Genomic DNA, 17,214 nt, shown 5'->3' on the forward strand with positions numbered 1-17,214 from the left:
TGTAAATGCTCCTCTCCGAATCGCTGTCTACCTGCCCTGCCCTGCATCTGTGTTTGTGTTGCCAGTGTGGAAATCAGCTGTAGTCCACATACTAAAACTCTCCTTTTTATACAAACCCTTCCCTCTTTCGCCACTCGAGACTCCCACCTAAATAAAGTTGGACTCAAAGGTAAAATCAAAGGTATTATTCATCTCAAAAAATATTTAATTATCATTTACTCGAAATCAATTGCTCGCCATCAAATGTAGACCTTGTTCTCTTGGAACACAATAAAAAAAATTTTTAATGCTTGCTATGTAATGATATGGATGCTAAAATACTATAGAAATCAATAGCTAAATAATAAATCAAATAAATGACCTAATTCTTTTGTTGAATATCACCTAAATTAACAAAATAGTTGTAAAATACATTTATTATGTTCCAAAGCAGCGATGCATTTATTGTAAAGGCTGCTGAAAAGAATTGTCGTCATCACATTGAAGATATCATTCTTCAAAAATCAAATTGAAGAAAAAATTCTTCAATGTTTATTCATTTTTGTAAATCAGTTCTTACAGTTGGATCATTTAATGGGACAGGTTAATATATAATTTGTATATGTCAGTGCATTTTTATAAAAAATATCCTAACACATTACATTACATAAGTATCACTGTGTTGTTTGCCAGTGTTTGATGTTTTGCGACTCAAATCATTACTTTGCACATTTTTATTTAATCAAATAAACAATATTTTGACACATTATTTTACAACTTTACTTCCAACCTCAGTTTTGTAATTAGACAAAAATAAAAAAAACTTTACAAATATCTACCCTGTTTATTTTATTTACCCTCCACCCCAACCTGCTTTCTGTGCTTCTGCTTTGTCATCGTTTTGTAGCGATTATCATTTCAGCACAGTTTATTGGAGCAGGCTCATGAATGACCCAGAATCAGGGATCCCTGTGCGCTCTCCTGGCCGCTGTGGGCTGCTCGGCACATGTGCCTCTGGCTCCTCACGACGCTCTCAGAGCCAGCTGCTCCACACTGGCAGAGGCTGCTGGGAGACTTTATCAGGACCATGTGGCCCATCTGGAGCTGTTTAGCTGTAATGGAGCGCAGGAAAAAGAGAGAGAGTGAGAAATAGCATGTGTACGAGAAACAGCAAGCCAGCAAGAGAATGAAAGATGTTTGACTTTACAGAAAGTGGGCCCATACCTATTTGTCTTGCAGTACTTTTCACCTTTCTCGGTCTGGGAACATAGTTGTATGAATAGTTTAAGTTACAGCTGTTATGTTACCATTAAATGTTTATTTGATGTGATAAATTATTAGGAAAATAATGTGATTTCAAAAAATGACCACTATTAATCATAGCCCTATTATGAGGGTCTGCATGCCTTGGGAAGGAACTTCAAATAAAGAAGAAAAAATGCAGTTAATTTTCTTCATTAGGCCATGTTATTGACTTTTATGTTCAAATAGAATGTTAAAATGCAAGTAAATTGCTTCCTTGTCTTTGAGATTCACAAGAAATATACAGGTTAATCTAAATTAATATCTGTCTCTCCTCACAATACACAGAGGTTTCAGAATAAGATCTATTTATGGGCATATTTGAATAGTAGTTAAACATGAGTCAGCCGATTGTGTTATGTTGGTCAGCAGTGTTTGAATAGTCTCAGTCTTATCCCATCAGATAATAAAGCAAAGTCATTGAAATTCAGTGCTCCTTCCACCAGTTCTCGAATGTATTTATGCTTTGTATGCTGTTGAATTTTTTTGATTGACAGGTGTTTGTGTTTGTCTATCCAAGCACTTATAGTAAAGCCAATAGCATAGACGGAAGACTGATTTAACTATGATGAGATGTGTACTGAACAGATCTGAATGAGTAGATTTAAAGTAAACAATCTCAAAGCTCACAGTCAATCTGCAGGATTTGTTTAGTTCTAAAAATACAAATCAGATAAACTGCATTTTACTCCAACAAATGCTGTATGTTGAGGACCATGAGTGTCTCTTCTGGAGTTATGTCATATTGTCATTGGCCGCTATGAGTATATCAAAAGATTATAGGATTTGTCAGTTAAGTAAGGGTGCTTTCACATCTGTGGTTTGGTTCATTTTGTCCTTAGCAAGGCTAACAAATGATATGATGTAGCATTTTCCTGCTGTTAATTGACACCACACTGGTTGCTTTGGTCCGAACCTGTTGAAAAGAACCAAAATGCAGTCATGTGACAAAATCCACATCACTCATCAGCCAGATGTTATTAAACGTATTTGTTAGCTCAATTGGTCAGAATTACCGTGTGGGAAAATGCCAATGGAACTCTCGCAAGTAAACAAACCAGCAGACACAAAATGTCACTTTGACCATGGATGGACAACTGCGCTGGCTGATTGTATCCCTGGTCATAGTATACTACTGTATATAGTTTGTATACATCACTTTAGATGAACTGCACATTTTGAGAATGAAGTGCAGCTGGGGCTGGAAAACAATGTTTTAATGCATTGCAAACGGCAAAGGCTCATTGCAAGTCACTTTAGGAGGAGGTGTGAATTAATTTAGCTAAACTGGTCATCTTTTGGAAATATTACCAACAACGAATCATTTAATGTTTTCCCCCTCTCTCCCTCTCTGTTTAAAATTGTTGGTGAAGCGCTGTCAACAAATATTTTTTTCCACATCCCATAATGTATAGCAGCTGGATTAGTTCAAAAAGGCACAGTACTTTTTGTGTTTGGGTCTTTTCTACTTTGTATCATGTTCTTATCACAAACGAACCGCTGCAGGGTTTGTTTGAAACGGTACAGCACAGATGTGCAGACTCGTTCCTGGAGGGCCGGTGTCCTGCAAAGTTTAGTTCCAACCCCAATCAAACACAGCTGGCCTAGCTAATCAAGCTCTTACTAGGCAGCCTAGAAACATCCTTGCAGGTGTGTTGGAGCTAAAGTCTGCAGGACACCGGCCCTCCAGGACTGAGTTTGGACACCCCTTCTATACAAAGACCACCACTTTAAGGAGGTCTCGGTACATTTTATTATTATTTTTGGTCTGCTTTTGGTGCACACTTTAATGCACTTGCTACATTCCCAAACTAACCGCACAAAGAGGGAAAACAAACTGTAGTGTGATTTAGCCGATCTAAATAAGGCAAGTGTGAAAACACCCCTAGTCTTTAAGTCAAGGTCCAAGTTACATTTTTGCCATATAAGACACTGTTCCACTGAATGGCATTGTGTGTTTTGGTGTGGCCCATTTTGGGGGGCTTTTCCTCTACATTCTGTACCTAGTACCTGGTGCTTTTTTAAGGTGAGGTTTAAGTGAGCCTTACCATTACCAAAACGTGACATATATACACCTGAAATGGCATCATTGTGGTCAGTAGATTGTTATCATTGTTATCCAAGGAGTGGATCCAGCCAGATTAGAGACTATTTTATCCACTTTAAGCAATAGTAATCTAAAGTAGAAATGCAAATCGAGTCAAGCAAAACCAAGGTGAATGAATCGAGCCGTGCTGAAACATACCCCCGTGCAGTGGAATAAAATACTTTATATACCCGTTCAGACAAGTTTAAGTTGTATTCATACCAACGCATCAAAAGATGCCTTTATTTACTATGTATTCCAGCATTTTTTCATATATTACTTTGTTGGATTCATAAGGGTAGGATACCGATCCTGTTATCTCAACGTTGCCTCCATGTTAATACATGTACACGACGGAAAAAAGACCAAATGAATCAGTGTTGCACACAAAGGGTTTATATACACCCCTCCTCCCCTCGCTCCCTTCCTAAAACTCAAACATCTCTGCCCCTGGGGTCTGTCAGTGCCTGCCCTCACTTCATGGCTCCATCCATCTCTCTCCTGCAATCATTCATCTCTTTCTCCCTCTCTGTGAGCTTCTCCCCTACTCCACTCATCTGATCCGGAGAGAGCCAGAGCCTGCTGCTGAGATTAGGAGTGACTCCAGCCGCTGTGGAATGCTTTGATGCTCCGGGATCTGGGGTGTGGGGGGAGGTGCTGACACCGGAGGGGTCGTCCCTTTTACCCCTGGCGCCACCAATGTGCTTTTGTTTGTGGAAGCCCTCCAACTCCTCCTCCTGTCCGACACAGTTTGGTACTCTTTCAGAGGAATGTCAACCTCCAAAAGTGACCCCACAAACTAGAGTGTTCAAGCATTCAGCAGAGTTCCAGAGGACTTGCTATACCTGTCTTACTTTATCGTTACGTTGCATTCTCATAACTGCGGAGGGAGATCATGTTACTAGAGATCAAACCAGCAGGGATCTGGGCACTTGTCCACTTAGAATGAGGCTTGTGTTTAATAGGTTCTTTAGTGTGTATACAGGTGTGACAGCTTCAACTGTTTAGTGTTAAAGATTGGGATTAGAGGCAGATACGTTAAAAGTCAACTTCTCTACATGCAGCTGATTAAGCTCAAACATGGTTTATGTTATTGGATATAAAGCAAAAATTTAAAATTAATGTCATATGTATGTGTGTGCTTATGTTTGATTAAGGAGCATTGAAAATAAATCAGGGCTATTTATGAATATTATAAATCTTGTTCATTTCAGTCATAACAGCTGTTGCTTGTAAAGCAAAGCGATTTAGGGTGCATTCACACTGTGCTATCCGAACCATGCCCAGGCACGTTTCCTGATTCATTTGACAAGTAAGAGTGCTCAGTTGGCCAGCTCTGGCCCGGTTGGAAGAGGTGTGCCAGAGACCGGTTTGGTTGGGCTTTGGTGCGGCTTGTAGTGCAAAGCATGCCTAAGCAGAAAACTGAAGACGCGACATCCTTTTTAAGGGACTGTTTCATATGGATTTATTAATCATTCTTTCTTTTCATTGAGCACAAACTGTCATAGTTTATTAAAGACACAAAACCTTTGCTGCACGTTAGCTGCACCTTCAGCAGACCTCCTAATATGTGTGGAATGATGACTGCATGTCACTGCATCCGAAACAGCTAAAACATGCAGTCACGCTTTAGCACGGTTCAAGGAAACAATATAGTGTGAGTATGCCCTTAAATATTGCTAAAGTATTTTGTCACCCCCTCCCCTTGCTAACAGCCAATAAATCCCAAGGATCCAGTTACTGTTTCTTTTTGCTTTCTGATAGGGCTAACCCAACTACTTGCTCTTGCTGATGTTCTGAAAGCTAATTAATGACATAGAAGACTTCACATATAACACCAGAGCTAACCGTTCTTTGAAGGGTGAGGCATAGGGATTAGAGGTGGATGAATCGGGACATCCTGCAATAATCCCTCTTTTTGCACCTCCCAGCAGGTCCTTGCTTTATTCCCCTTTTGGTTGTTTTACTTGACTGTTCCTTCTCCACCTTAACCACTCCACTTCTGTCTGGTTTTCTCCACAACTTGGCCCGCTGCGCTGATCTTTATAAGGCCTAGTTTATTCTAACCTCATTGTTGCTACTCTATACAAGGCACATCTTCTCACACAGATAAAAAGGAGAGATAATCTGGAAACAGAAGTAAAAACAAAAAATTATAGGAAGAAATTATGACTTTGTCTTTTGAATGCAAATATATTAAAAACTTGAGGCTGGTTATCATGCAGGTTTGTCTGAACGAACTTGTAAATCAGTTTGGAAGTTTAGACATTAAAAACTAAAGACTGGAACTGAAACTTAAGGAACATTTGAAGGTATATAGATTGGAACTGTAGGTCGAAGTTTTAACCAGTATAATAATAATAATGTGAGTCAAATTTGAATGTGGATAAGTTGATTTTGAGGCAAGACCTAAAAAAAGTAGACTATTCAGTTGAAGGTAGCAATTTAAGGCTTAAGTAGAGTAATTTAGACGTGGACTACCTTAAAACCTATAAACAGATTTACAATGTATAAATCTTAAACTGTATAGATATTGGTGCAGGGGGTCTTGAAAACTCTTGATGAAGTAAAACATGTTACAACTGAATAAAATTTATGGTAGATATTTTTATTACTGAGGCAGAATTTGTAGCCAGGTATTGGAACTTGTCCCTTTGGATGTAGATACACTCTGGGATGTCTTCTAATCATCCCTATTCATACCATTCTGCAACCTTAGAGAGATTTACATAAATGAATCCTGTACCCTTTAAACTTGACCTCAGTCGCTGCTCTTCATCATGGGTTTTTGGCCTCCACGAGCTCAATGGTAATAGGATCAGAGCCCTGGTTCCTGGAGTGACCTTAGCTCGTTGTGGTTTTTATCAGCTGTAAATTATGCATGAGCCTCTTGTTAAAAGACTGGCATTGTAAGAGAACCCATATCTGTCCCATTAAGGAGTGCACAGGCTGGGAAGCTCCATGGGGCTATTGTGTTGCAGTGTCTCTTACTCATTGAGGAAGGATAAGAATAGCGGAACCGGAATGGCCCAGAGCAGTCAATCTGATGGCCCCTCTTTACCCATCCTGTCTGGAGGATGTGGTTGGATCCCATCTCCACCCTCCATCAGTCATGTTGCAATTTACAGACTCCCTCTCTCAGAACATTCAATATATATCATATATATATATATATATATATATATATATATATATATATATATATATATATATATATATATATATATATATATATATATATATCATACTTTCCTGGTTGACAGGAGAGTTTTGATGTTGAAACATTTAGAGCCTAGCTTTATTTGGAAGGAGCCGTTAATTTGTTCAGACACGCTATAATTGGGGACAGCCGCAACCTCTGCAAATAGTCATGGGAAAATATGCAGAGCTTCAAAACACTGGGACTCTCTAAAACTTGTTTATGTGCTGTGCATACTGTCAAACGAGGTAGCTAAGGTAACCTCCTACACATCATCTGATCTGTTCCTTTTAATTTGATGATAAACTTTTTTTTTTTTTTTTTTTTAATCAACGGTTTACAGTATTCCATCTTAGACAACATTGTAGGAAAGCTGCAATTCCAAAGTGTTTTCCCAGGACTTTTCCCATTCCGGTTTGACAACTGTATTGTATGTCTCCCTAGTCTGTTTGAGCTTAAATCATATGAGTCTGTATGTAGACTGTACAGATGTGGTGACAGACATGCATTAAGTTGTAAAAGTGCTCTCTGTGTAGTGTGTAGGGATTACGCTACAGTACATCTAGACAGCTATCCCAGCATGCATTTCCATCTCTGTCACCGGATACTTGCATGCCAAACAGTTAGCCATTATACCCTGTAATGAGGAACAGATAGGATAAATTGTCCAATAAAAGCAGACCATCTTTGAGATTCAGAGCAGTCTAGACTGACTCGATGAACCGTGACGACATCCTTCGTTGTTTTAATGGATCCTTTTTTTCCCTGCACAGCTGCATCAGAGCTTCTCTAGAGCTAAGCTAATACTTCTAAAGTAGCAGTTCTCAATTCCAAAAAATGTTTAGGCTTCTTATGAAAACCTTGGTCAGAAAAAGAGATTGTTTTCTTTATTTCTCCTGTGAATTATAACTCCTCCCCTGGACCAATCTAAATGAGGTTAAACCCCTGCTTGAAACACTTTAGCAATCAATAAGTAATGGCGCAGTTGGCCAGCTTTAAGTGCTCCGTTGAATATCTAGCAGCAACATTTAAAGGCTAGGGTTTTTTTATGATTGTGTTTTTTGGCTGAAATCTCACTCAGTTGTCATCTAGAGTAGCAATCTCCAATGGTCCGATGAACTTTTTGCCTGTGTTATGTCATTAATTAATGTCAATGTTTGGGTGTGGAGCTATTTCAATGGGAGATGCTGATTAGTAGGTTAACTGTGACTTTATGCAATATAACACGTGTCCACTGGAGTCCACAATATTTTTTGTTTGTTTATAGTCAGGTCTGGTTGGGTATTTCACTCATTTTTCATTGGGTATTTCACTCATTAATTTTTTTTGCATTCCAATATATTCATTTTGAAATAAAATCTCATTATGTGCTATAATAGTTCAATTATTTTTGACCAGGAGCATTTAATCCTGCTCTTAGTGGGCCACTTGATAAACCACTCATAAAGAGTTTATCTCCACCTTCTCTTAGCTGGTTCAGATCTGTTGAATTAGGACTTAAGGTCTTTGCCCACTGAAGTCTGAAATTTTTTTATATCCTTTTTTTTTTTTTTTTGTATTCATATGTGAAAGATTTGTCACATAAACAAGCCTTTCACACTGAGTACAAAGTGTATAAATCCATTAAAATGAAATCAGTGGAATTTTAAAATATTTCTTGTGATACTTCACACATTCACGTTGGTAAACAAATCCTGAACAGAGACTGGCAGTACCTATAGACATGATAATAGATATCGGCTGCGTTGACATGTCGAAGCAATGGACTAAAAGCAGACCATGCACTTTTTTTTCGAATAGAATAGCAGATTAAACCCCGTTTGAATTTTTAATGGTGGAAGAAATTTTCGGAGGCAGTATGTCAATACGATTCATACAACCTGAGTTCAAGTATATTTTTTAACGTGCAAAAATTATGGGGAAAAGTGTCAGATTTAGCGTGCAAAAACCTTTAAGCAATAGACTATAACACAGCAAACCAGGGTGTCAGCCATTGATGATTGATTTAGTCAGGCCCTAAATAGATTTTTTTATTAATACATTTTTTCTTGGAGATTAAGGGTTTTGAATCGGCATCCAACAGCAATGTCAATGACAGATTGTATTCATATTTGCTGTTCTTTTTAGCAAGTCAGTACAAAGCTTGCAAAAAATTTAACATGGCACAGACAGAAGGTTGGTTTAGTTAATGTTAGCCTTCCTGAGTTTTTCTCATGCGCGTATATTTGTAATAACAAGAGCCATCTGGAATGAAAAAGTTACCAGCATAATTCACATTCAAAATAGTAAGAAACTGCTTTTGTTTACAGTGTATATGAAGTTCTTATTTAAGTGTACTGCCACCCTGAATGATTATAATAGACTATTGTTACCTGCTGATCCCTTGTTTTTCCTTTTTAAAGCACAAACTGTTTAAGTACAACTTTCTTTCAGAATGTATGTTTTTAGTGGGAGCAAAATAAACAGAATCGGCAGGAGTAGTAGCATTTTTGGCAGTTCCTTTTTATTTTTATTTTTTAGTGGCATAACATAGGCACTCATGCCATCAGTCAAATTCATAAAAGACTGAAAAATGAAAAAAAAGAGAGAAACAATCTGTCTGCTGAACACAGCACTGGTGAGAATTGATTAGCAATGCCGTTGCAGCTCCGTCAAAGCTGCTGGGGTTTGGCAAGCCATCTCAGGCACGGCCCTCTGATTGAATGAGATTAATTTGTACAGGAGTGAATGGTGTTTGTCTTTTACCCATCCCCCTGATTTTCTTTAATTCTGTGTGGGGAGAACATATTTGGCAGAAAACATCAGGCGTGGACCAAAGGGAGTGCGTGTGGGTAAAATGATGAAATGCAGCTGAAACGGAAAGTGCGTACACGCATGCTTCCACTGGCAGCACGTGGAGGAGGAGAAATTGAGACGTATGACTTTCCACAGTTTTTTAGTATTTCTCGCAGTTTCCTTGGGAGAGCTAAACTGAGTTGTAGAATCAGTTAGACATCTTCAAATAGAGAAACTGCATTGAGTGAGAGGCCTAGAAATTAGTGGCTTGATTTATCCATAGTGTTGAAGTCTTCACAATGCGTAATGGAGAACTTAATTACATTGCAAAGTCTTTGGTAATTAGAGGCTAAACAATGGAAGTGCTAAAGTGGGAAGGACAACAGTTTAGCATATCTTTAATCCAAGTGCAAGCTTACTGTTGCATAATGACATATGTATGGGCGTAAATTCAGTCACTGTGTTTACATGTGCTCCAGTAATCAAAGTAAGAGTAACTTGATCACAATAGGATTTCATCTTGTCACAAGACCCAGAACTTTTCCAGCAGGCACCGGATGTCAAAATGACATTAGTTTGACATTGTACCCCATCATCGTGGGACGTTGCATTTCAACGTCAGATTGACATCAATGTTCAATGTCAGACAGACGTTACATTTTCGTTACTTTCCAACGCAACCTAAAAACAACCAAATATCAATGTCTAATGATGTTACAGCTTGACATTGTTTGGATATTGCCAATATAATGTTGGATTTTGGTTGCCATACCTGACAAAAATATGTAAGTATTTGACGTCAATGTGACGTTGGTTTAAGATATTGGCTCGACGTTGGATTTGGATTACTTTCCAACACAACCTAAAATCAACCAAATATCAATGTCATTTGACGTCATTATTTGACGTCAAAATAACATTGTCCTTAGATGCTGGTGACCTAAATCTAACCTAATATTAATGTCTTATGATAAATTGTGTCTGCTGGGTTGTTACCAACTCGGTAAAAGAAAAAAAAGAAAACAATATGTCACCAAATTTTAAGTATTTGAAGTATCATGGACCTGTTTGAAAATGCAATATATGCAAGTGCAATGCAACTGTGCACTCTTCATATTAACACTGAGACATAGCAATCGGTGGTGCTGCTGATGTGGCGGATCTGAATTCAATTGTTGATAAGAAGGAAGAAAGTCACAATATGAACTATTACCACCACAAATAGTGTTCCTGTGTTTAATTACTGTGCTATTCTGCACTACACTGAAGCACACGCGTCATTCACTCAGAGATCACACTAAACATTGAGCTACAGAAATAGCCTAGGCTAAGTCTTAAATGTAGCCTAATATACATATTTTATATTTAAACATCCCTTTAACATGCTCCTACAGCAGCACAAACCACAGAACATTCGAATTCATTTAATTATCAAAATGGCAGCACTTCAGTGAGCTGCATGAAGAAGAAGTGTAGACTACAGAAGGCAGAGAGAACATTTAGCCTGTGCTTGCTTTGATTTATTAAGGCATGCAGTTTTTTTTATTTATTTTTTTGTGCATCTATAAAAATGAAAACAATCCATTTACAATTTTCAAATGAGGATTCTGACCCGTGTATCCAAAGATTACATACATTGTGTTAATGACAGAATTGGTTGTTGATCAAAAACATGCAAAAAATCTCAGTTAGGATTGCAAACTGGATATCGCAGCCAGTTTATCAACAGAAAATGCAGTCCAACATACATGAAAGAAGTTAAACTGCTTAACTAAAATGCTCTCAGATGTAGGCAACTCTGTGCTGGTTAATGTAAGCCCTGCCCATACATGCTGACACTTTTTTTTGCAGATAAAATGATTTATCATGAATTTGTTTTACATGGCAAGGACACATCCTCCAGTTTACATGCAACTTTCATTATTTTGATTATTTGCTAAAAAGTGTAGTTATGTTTACCTTACTTTAAGATTTTTTACACCAGCATTTAATGGTCTCTGTTTTATTTTAGTTTCATTAAATACAAACACATTTCTATGGATGGTTATTTAATACCATGATGGATATCTCATCAACTGCTTTGCACTCTGCCTGGTTAAATGCACTTTGCTAAAACTGCAAACCTGCTTATTGCAATTAAGACTGGCCCATGTCACACAGTTTAATGCGATTATGAATACTATGAAAATGAACTTTGTTGTAATAGGTTGATCAAGAACTGTATGAAGTATTGTGCTTCCATGAGGTAAAGTTTAGTCTGAATATTGCCAACATTCCACTATAACTGCATTATGAGAGTGCATGTAAAAAAGATGTTTGGGTGAACTATCTGTTTAAGATTGCATTTTTACATGTTATCAGTAGAAGATTAAACGTGTTAATAAAAAACAAAAAAAAAAAAAACAGTTTTTGTAGACTGTATCGTTTTAGTGCTCAATTCAGTGATCAACATTTAAATGATTATTATAAATAGCTGCTCTTGTCTGCTAATCAGACCAAAAACGTGTTTGAATTGGATCCAGATAGACAAAATTAGTCATGGCAACAGGCAGTGTAGTTTTAGCATCATGAGAACAAATGCACTAAGAGAAATTTGTTGCTCCGGGTATTACTTGAGTCCCAAAAGGATTAATACAATGCATTTAAGCAATGTATACATTAAGTATTTGTTATATAATATAGAGGGCAAGTGTATTTAAAATCTATTGTTTTCTCTTTTTTTTCTGTTCAGGCCCAGACTGCATGCACAGAGGAAGTTTGCTCAGTCTCAACCCAACTCTCCCAGCAACACACCAGTGAAGATGGCTGACCCCTCTCTGCCCACACCGCTCACACACATCACATTCCTCTCCAGACGCAAACCCAAGACAGAAGACTTCCTCACCTTCATATGCCTACGAGGTATTGCTTCGTTTTTCATTACCTTGCTAAACATTCAGAGTTGTGTTATAGAACAAATAATATTGTTATTAAATTTTTATTTTATTTTTTATTAGTTTTAATTTAAATTTGGTTTAATTTTTATTTTTTTATTTTTTTGTTCATTGAAATACATTTCTGGATGATTTTAGTCTCTATTGAACAGCACCACAGTATTCTTACTGTTATGGCAAACAGCAATGCACCATTTTGGTTCAAGTTGGGGACTTAACATGGCATAACACACTGGATTCTGTTTAATGTCTTATAAATGTGTCATTGCTCCTTAGTATAGCAATAAATTGCAACTGCTTGGATGAAAAACGAGTTGCTGAATTTTCCAAGTTTATGACACGGCTCTTTTGGAAAGTATTAGGAGTTATAGTTGAGGCTGTTTCGATAAACTAAATGGCACGCTGTGTTTTGTTTTGGCTTCCCTGTGTTTCATGGAAAGAACAGAGCAATTATGTTCTTTAAACAATTTGCTGTTCACAGTTAATTATTGTGGTTTTGCCAGAGTTAGACTTCTTTAAATTTCTCTGAACATCAAGTGTGGCTTAAAAGTTTCACAGATTCAGACCACTCAGCACTTATGAAATGAATTTGAGTTTGAATGTATTGTTGTGCACTTTCATAGCATTGAGCATTTTATAAACTCCTTAAGAGCATCCAAATGGACATTTTGATGACATGAGCAACTTTTGCACGTGTAAATACACATTACATTACATTTACATTACATTTAAAAGTAATACATTTCCCACGAATTACTCTATTGTTACCCAAAACAGTTATTTACTCATATAGTTATGTTGGCTGTTATACTAATCTGTCCTTGAAACCAATTTCCTTTTGGGCCGTTTATGCTACAAGGCCCAAATTTGGTTAAAATGTGCCTTCTGCATTGAAAATTGTTGCTATAACTCCTCATGCCGATAAGACTCATCATTTTTTTATGAAAAAATTATAAATTATATTTTTTTAATAATCCGGGCATATGAAAAAGTTATACAAGCATTAACTTTTAAGCATTATTTTTCTCAAAATATGGCAGGCCATAAACTCCATCACTTAAACTCCATTATTTTACTGATATGGAAAGCCATTTTTGCATGCATCCCTTTCACACTTAAGCATTATATTTACAATAAGATCTGGCAAGCCATTTTACTTAATGCTTAAGTCCAGTTTTTGACTTTCATAGAGACACCGGGGTTGATTTATATCACTCATATTGGAAATAAGCTTTAATGTATCATCACTAAGCTCTCAATCGTCTCTACAGCAATAAAACAGGCTATGTAGTGCAATAACGTATGCTAGAAATGCCTATTAAGTTTTAGCATTTGATGAAACATGTACATAAGCATTGCCATTTAGCAACTGCTTAGCAATCACCTAGCAATGCCATAAACATTTCCTTCCAGCTCATATTATTTGCATCTCAAATGCTTTACAGGAGTTTAATGAGCAAACTCAAAGTTTCTTGGGGAACATTACTTTTTGGAGAGAATTTGAAAACTTAAACATTTCTCAACCATTTCTTTTACACATTACACTATAGTTTGCTTAAGAAAAGTGTTATTTTTTTATCGCTGTTATATGAACCACAGCACTGGTGTCTGATATCATGACAGGTGGCCTTCATGGCACCTGAACTCTAGTGCACTTGCTGCACAAACATTGACTCAGAAAGTTAGGCGATATCACACCAACCTTTTCATGTTGAATAATAGACGTGTTATCAGCCTCACGTGTCATGGACACACACTTTTACAAATACACCCACTACTCTGTAAAGCAGACCATACCTTTCACAGGGGATTATGGGTACCGCCAGCTTTCAAGGTTGGTACATAGTTATTCTACAGAGCAAAGCTTAAATATTTAACCACAGAACAGGCAAATCTGAAAGTTCGGGGTTAGTCTACAGCCTTGTAGATTCGACAGATTTAAGTTATTTTCATTTAAATTCATTCATAAATGATTTAATGTTTTCAGCTTATAGTATGTGATGGTTTTTAAAGGTCTGTCAAGCCTGGATTTACCCAAATGTCAGTAGAAAACAATCTATTTCAGTGCTCTGTCTGTAGACTTTATGTGAGTCCTTTAATATTTCACATGGATCTTTATTTGACTCTTTAAATTCATTTACTAGGATCACAAGAGTTGAGTGTAGTTCAACTTGGTGCTTAAAAAAAGAAAATTCTCCTGTTTCATGCATATCCTGAGATGTGTAAAAGGTTTGGAAAAATGTTGAAGCAGAATGTTCCGTTTGCACCATACAAAACCTTAAGAATTAGGACTTTCTGGACTTTGGGTTTATTCTTTGGCTAGATTTTTTACAACATAATACTTAAACCTTGTGGGAGACTGCCTTAGACTGCCTTATTTCAGTATAAACTTTCATTCCTGAATGGCATTTCAGAAAAGCAACCCAGAAATATCCTGTAACATGCTTTCTAAACAAAACAAGACATTCATTAGCCAAGATTTATGGTTACAAACTTCCAATAAAAGAACTCTTTCAATCACTTCACCCCTTGATTGTCTAGTATAAAACATTAGATAGTTCTATCAGATATGCTATGCCCTATTTAATTAGTCTGGTCATCTCAGGTCTTCTCAGACTTGGCCGTAACTTGACTTGGCTTGGCGTGTGGGGTCATAAAGAGGCCAAAGCCACTCGTTGAGGGTGTTATGTATCAGCCTAAACTCTCAGTGACTCTCCTAGACGTTTTTTTTTTTTTTCACACAGACACTGACCCACACCTCAATAACCATACACCAGTATTATTTATAGATGATACTTCCCTGCTGAGTTAGTCTCTGTCTTTGTTTATGTATATGGTGCATAACTGTGTCCAAATGGCTTTACAGTACACTAGTGTTATGAGAAGTGTAAAGTTGTCATCACTCAGTGTGTCGTTTTATCGTTCAAAGAGTCCCTGACATTCAATATCTTCCAGAGGGCTCTTTACTTTGGCATGTCTGTTACATCCACCAGAAGAGAGGCAGTTATGAGCAGACAGTGTTGATCTTTCGGAGGGCTGGAGGTAGATAGGATGGGTAAATACAGATCAATGGATTCTGGGTTAAATATAGCCAGGGTCAAATGGGCAGTCCTACAATAGCTCAGTTACGGCTGACTGCCAGTGAAACGCTGTGCTTATCTGACATAGAGTAAGTATTTAACCGGACTGCTGAGTAGAGTAATTTCTCTGGAAGTCTTCTTAAAAGATTTTTTTTTCATTGTTCTGTCCTGAGCAGACATAATCTCCAAAGTTCTGGCTTTTGGAGTGTCAACAGAATTATTTGGAGTCTTTTTGTTTTTAGAAAGATTTTTTTTTTTTTTTTTTTAAGCATTGAATTACGTTATACAGTATACAAGTTCTGATGCAATGTGAAGTAATGTGCTGCAGAAACAATGCTGAAATTAAACTCTGACGTAAGCTGTTTCTGTTTTCACAATTTAAATCCTGACAAGCATTTAAATCCCTGCAGAACATCGCTTTTAAGGGGAAAGAGTGTGTGCGCGTGCATGTATACATGGGTGCTACAAAATACAAAAATTTAAAGTAATCCACACATCCGTCCAGATGAAAATTAACCTGATATTTTTTTTTTTTTCGTTTTTTATTTACTTTTTTTCAAATTGTATTTAGAAAAAAAACAGAAGAGGACGAAAAGAAAATAACAAAGAAAAAAGCAGTTGTTATCAAGTCCCGATACATTTGAAGCACATTATCACATCTTGTTTATAATGACATAGTTCATTTTTGCCAATACTTGTTGCACTTTTTTTTAATCAAGTTTTAGCTTAAAAGTCAGTCTCTTCATACAGTATTTCTTTTACAATTCTTATCCATTAAGCCCCTGTTGGAGGATCAACCTAAAACCATTTTTGAGTTATGGCTTTTCTGCTACTTACCAAAAGTATTTGAGTTAGGTATTTGTCAATAGTTGAAATTGTTTCTGGTATTTTCCCCAAGGTATAATGTAATAAATGAGTAGTCCAATTCTTCTCCAGTTAGCTTTTTTTATTTCTACTTCATACCAGAAGGGCTGTATTTTTTGCCAAGCCCGAAAAATGTGAAAATGGTTATCTATTGAGTTTCCACATTGTCTCCAACAAGAGCGCAAACTTTCAATACCTGTACACAATGCAGACGGTTTAGGAGTTATAAAGAACCTCATCAGATTAAATGTGATATTTTCTGTGGCCTTTAGATTGTCTGTTAATTGTTTGTCATTGTAGATGTCTTAAAAGGCATGTTTTGAGGAGTTTGGAAATTGGATTCAGTGGGAATCATTTGTTTCATGCCGTTAATTTTAATGATTTTAGTCAGGTTTTGTGTTAAAATAGTAATTTCATTTGACACCTTTTTAGATATATTTATATGAATATGTACGTTGGTTGCACTGAAAGTACTGACGTAATTATAGTCATAATCTTATCATTTGATGATTGCAGTGTCTCTAGTGTGTTTGCGATATGTTGGGTGCTCTAAAGGGCAGTTTATACTTCTGCATTGAGTGCATGTTGTAGATTCATAAACATAAACTTACCCTGATGTGGATCCTGACATGCACCTCTCAAAAAAAATATGATCTATGATTGGTCAGCTTGTTAATAATTAAGATTGTAGGTGGGGCCTACAAATCAAAAGTGCCACAGAGAAGCTCAGAATGGATACACTTTACTTGAAGGAGTTTTTAAAAGACTGTCCTGAGATCTTTATAATCATGACACAAAAGATGAATATGAAGGATATTTTATCTTATTAATAATTGTCATTAGATTAGTTTTGTCATTTTAAATGTAAAGATGATATTGTTTTAGATATCATATCAGACGTCATATTATATCTAAAGTTGTGACAACACGAAATATCTTAGACACATGACAACATGACCAGGACAACATCCCTTCTCATAAATCTATCATAAACAT

General features: G+C 36.8%; 1 protein-coding gene across 2 annotated transcripts in view; it reads left to right on the top strand.

The window, feature by feature from the left end:
- Positions 1-17,214, top strand: part of jarid2b (jumonji and AT-rich interaction domain containing 2b) — a 188,031-nt gene that overhangs the window by 128,513 nt on the left and 42,304 nt on the right. For both annotated transcript variants that reach the window (XM_009294217.4, NM_001202459.1), the window contains exon 4: positions 12,073-12,242. In XM_009294217.4, coding sequence (XP_009292492.1) covers positions 12,073-12,242 — 170 coding nt within the window. The remainder of the gene's footprint in view (positions 1-12,072; positions 12,243-17,214) is intronic.

The sequence above is a fragment of the Danio rerio genome, chromosome 19 (assembly GCF_049306965.1).
Source record: "Danio rerio strain Tuebingen ecotype United States chromosome 19, GRCz12tu, whole genome shotgun sequence".
Taxonomy (NCBI): Eukaryota; Metazoa; Chordata; class Actinopteri; order Cypriniformes; family Danionidae; genus Danio; species Danio rerio.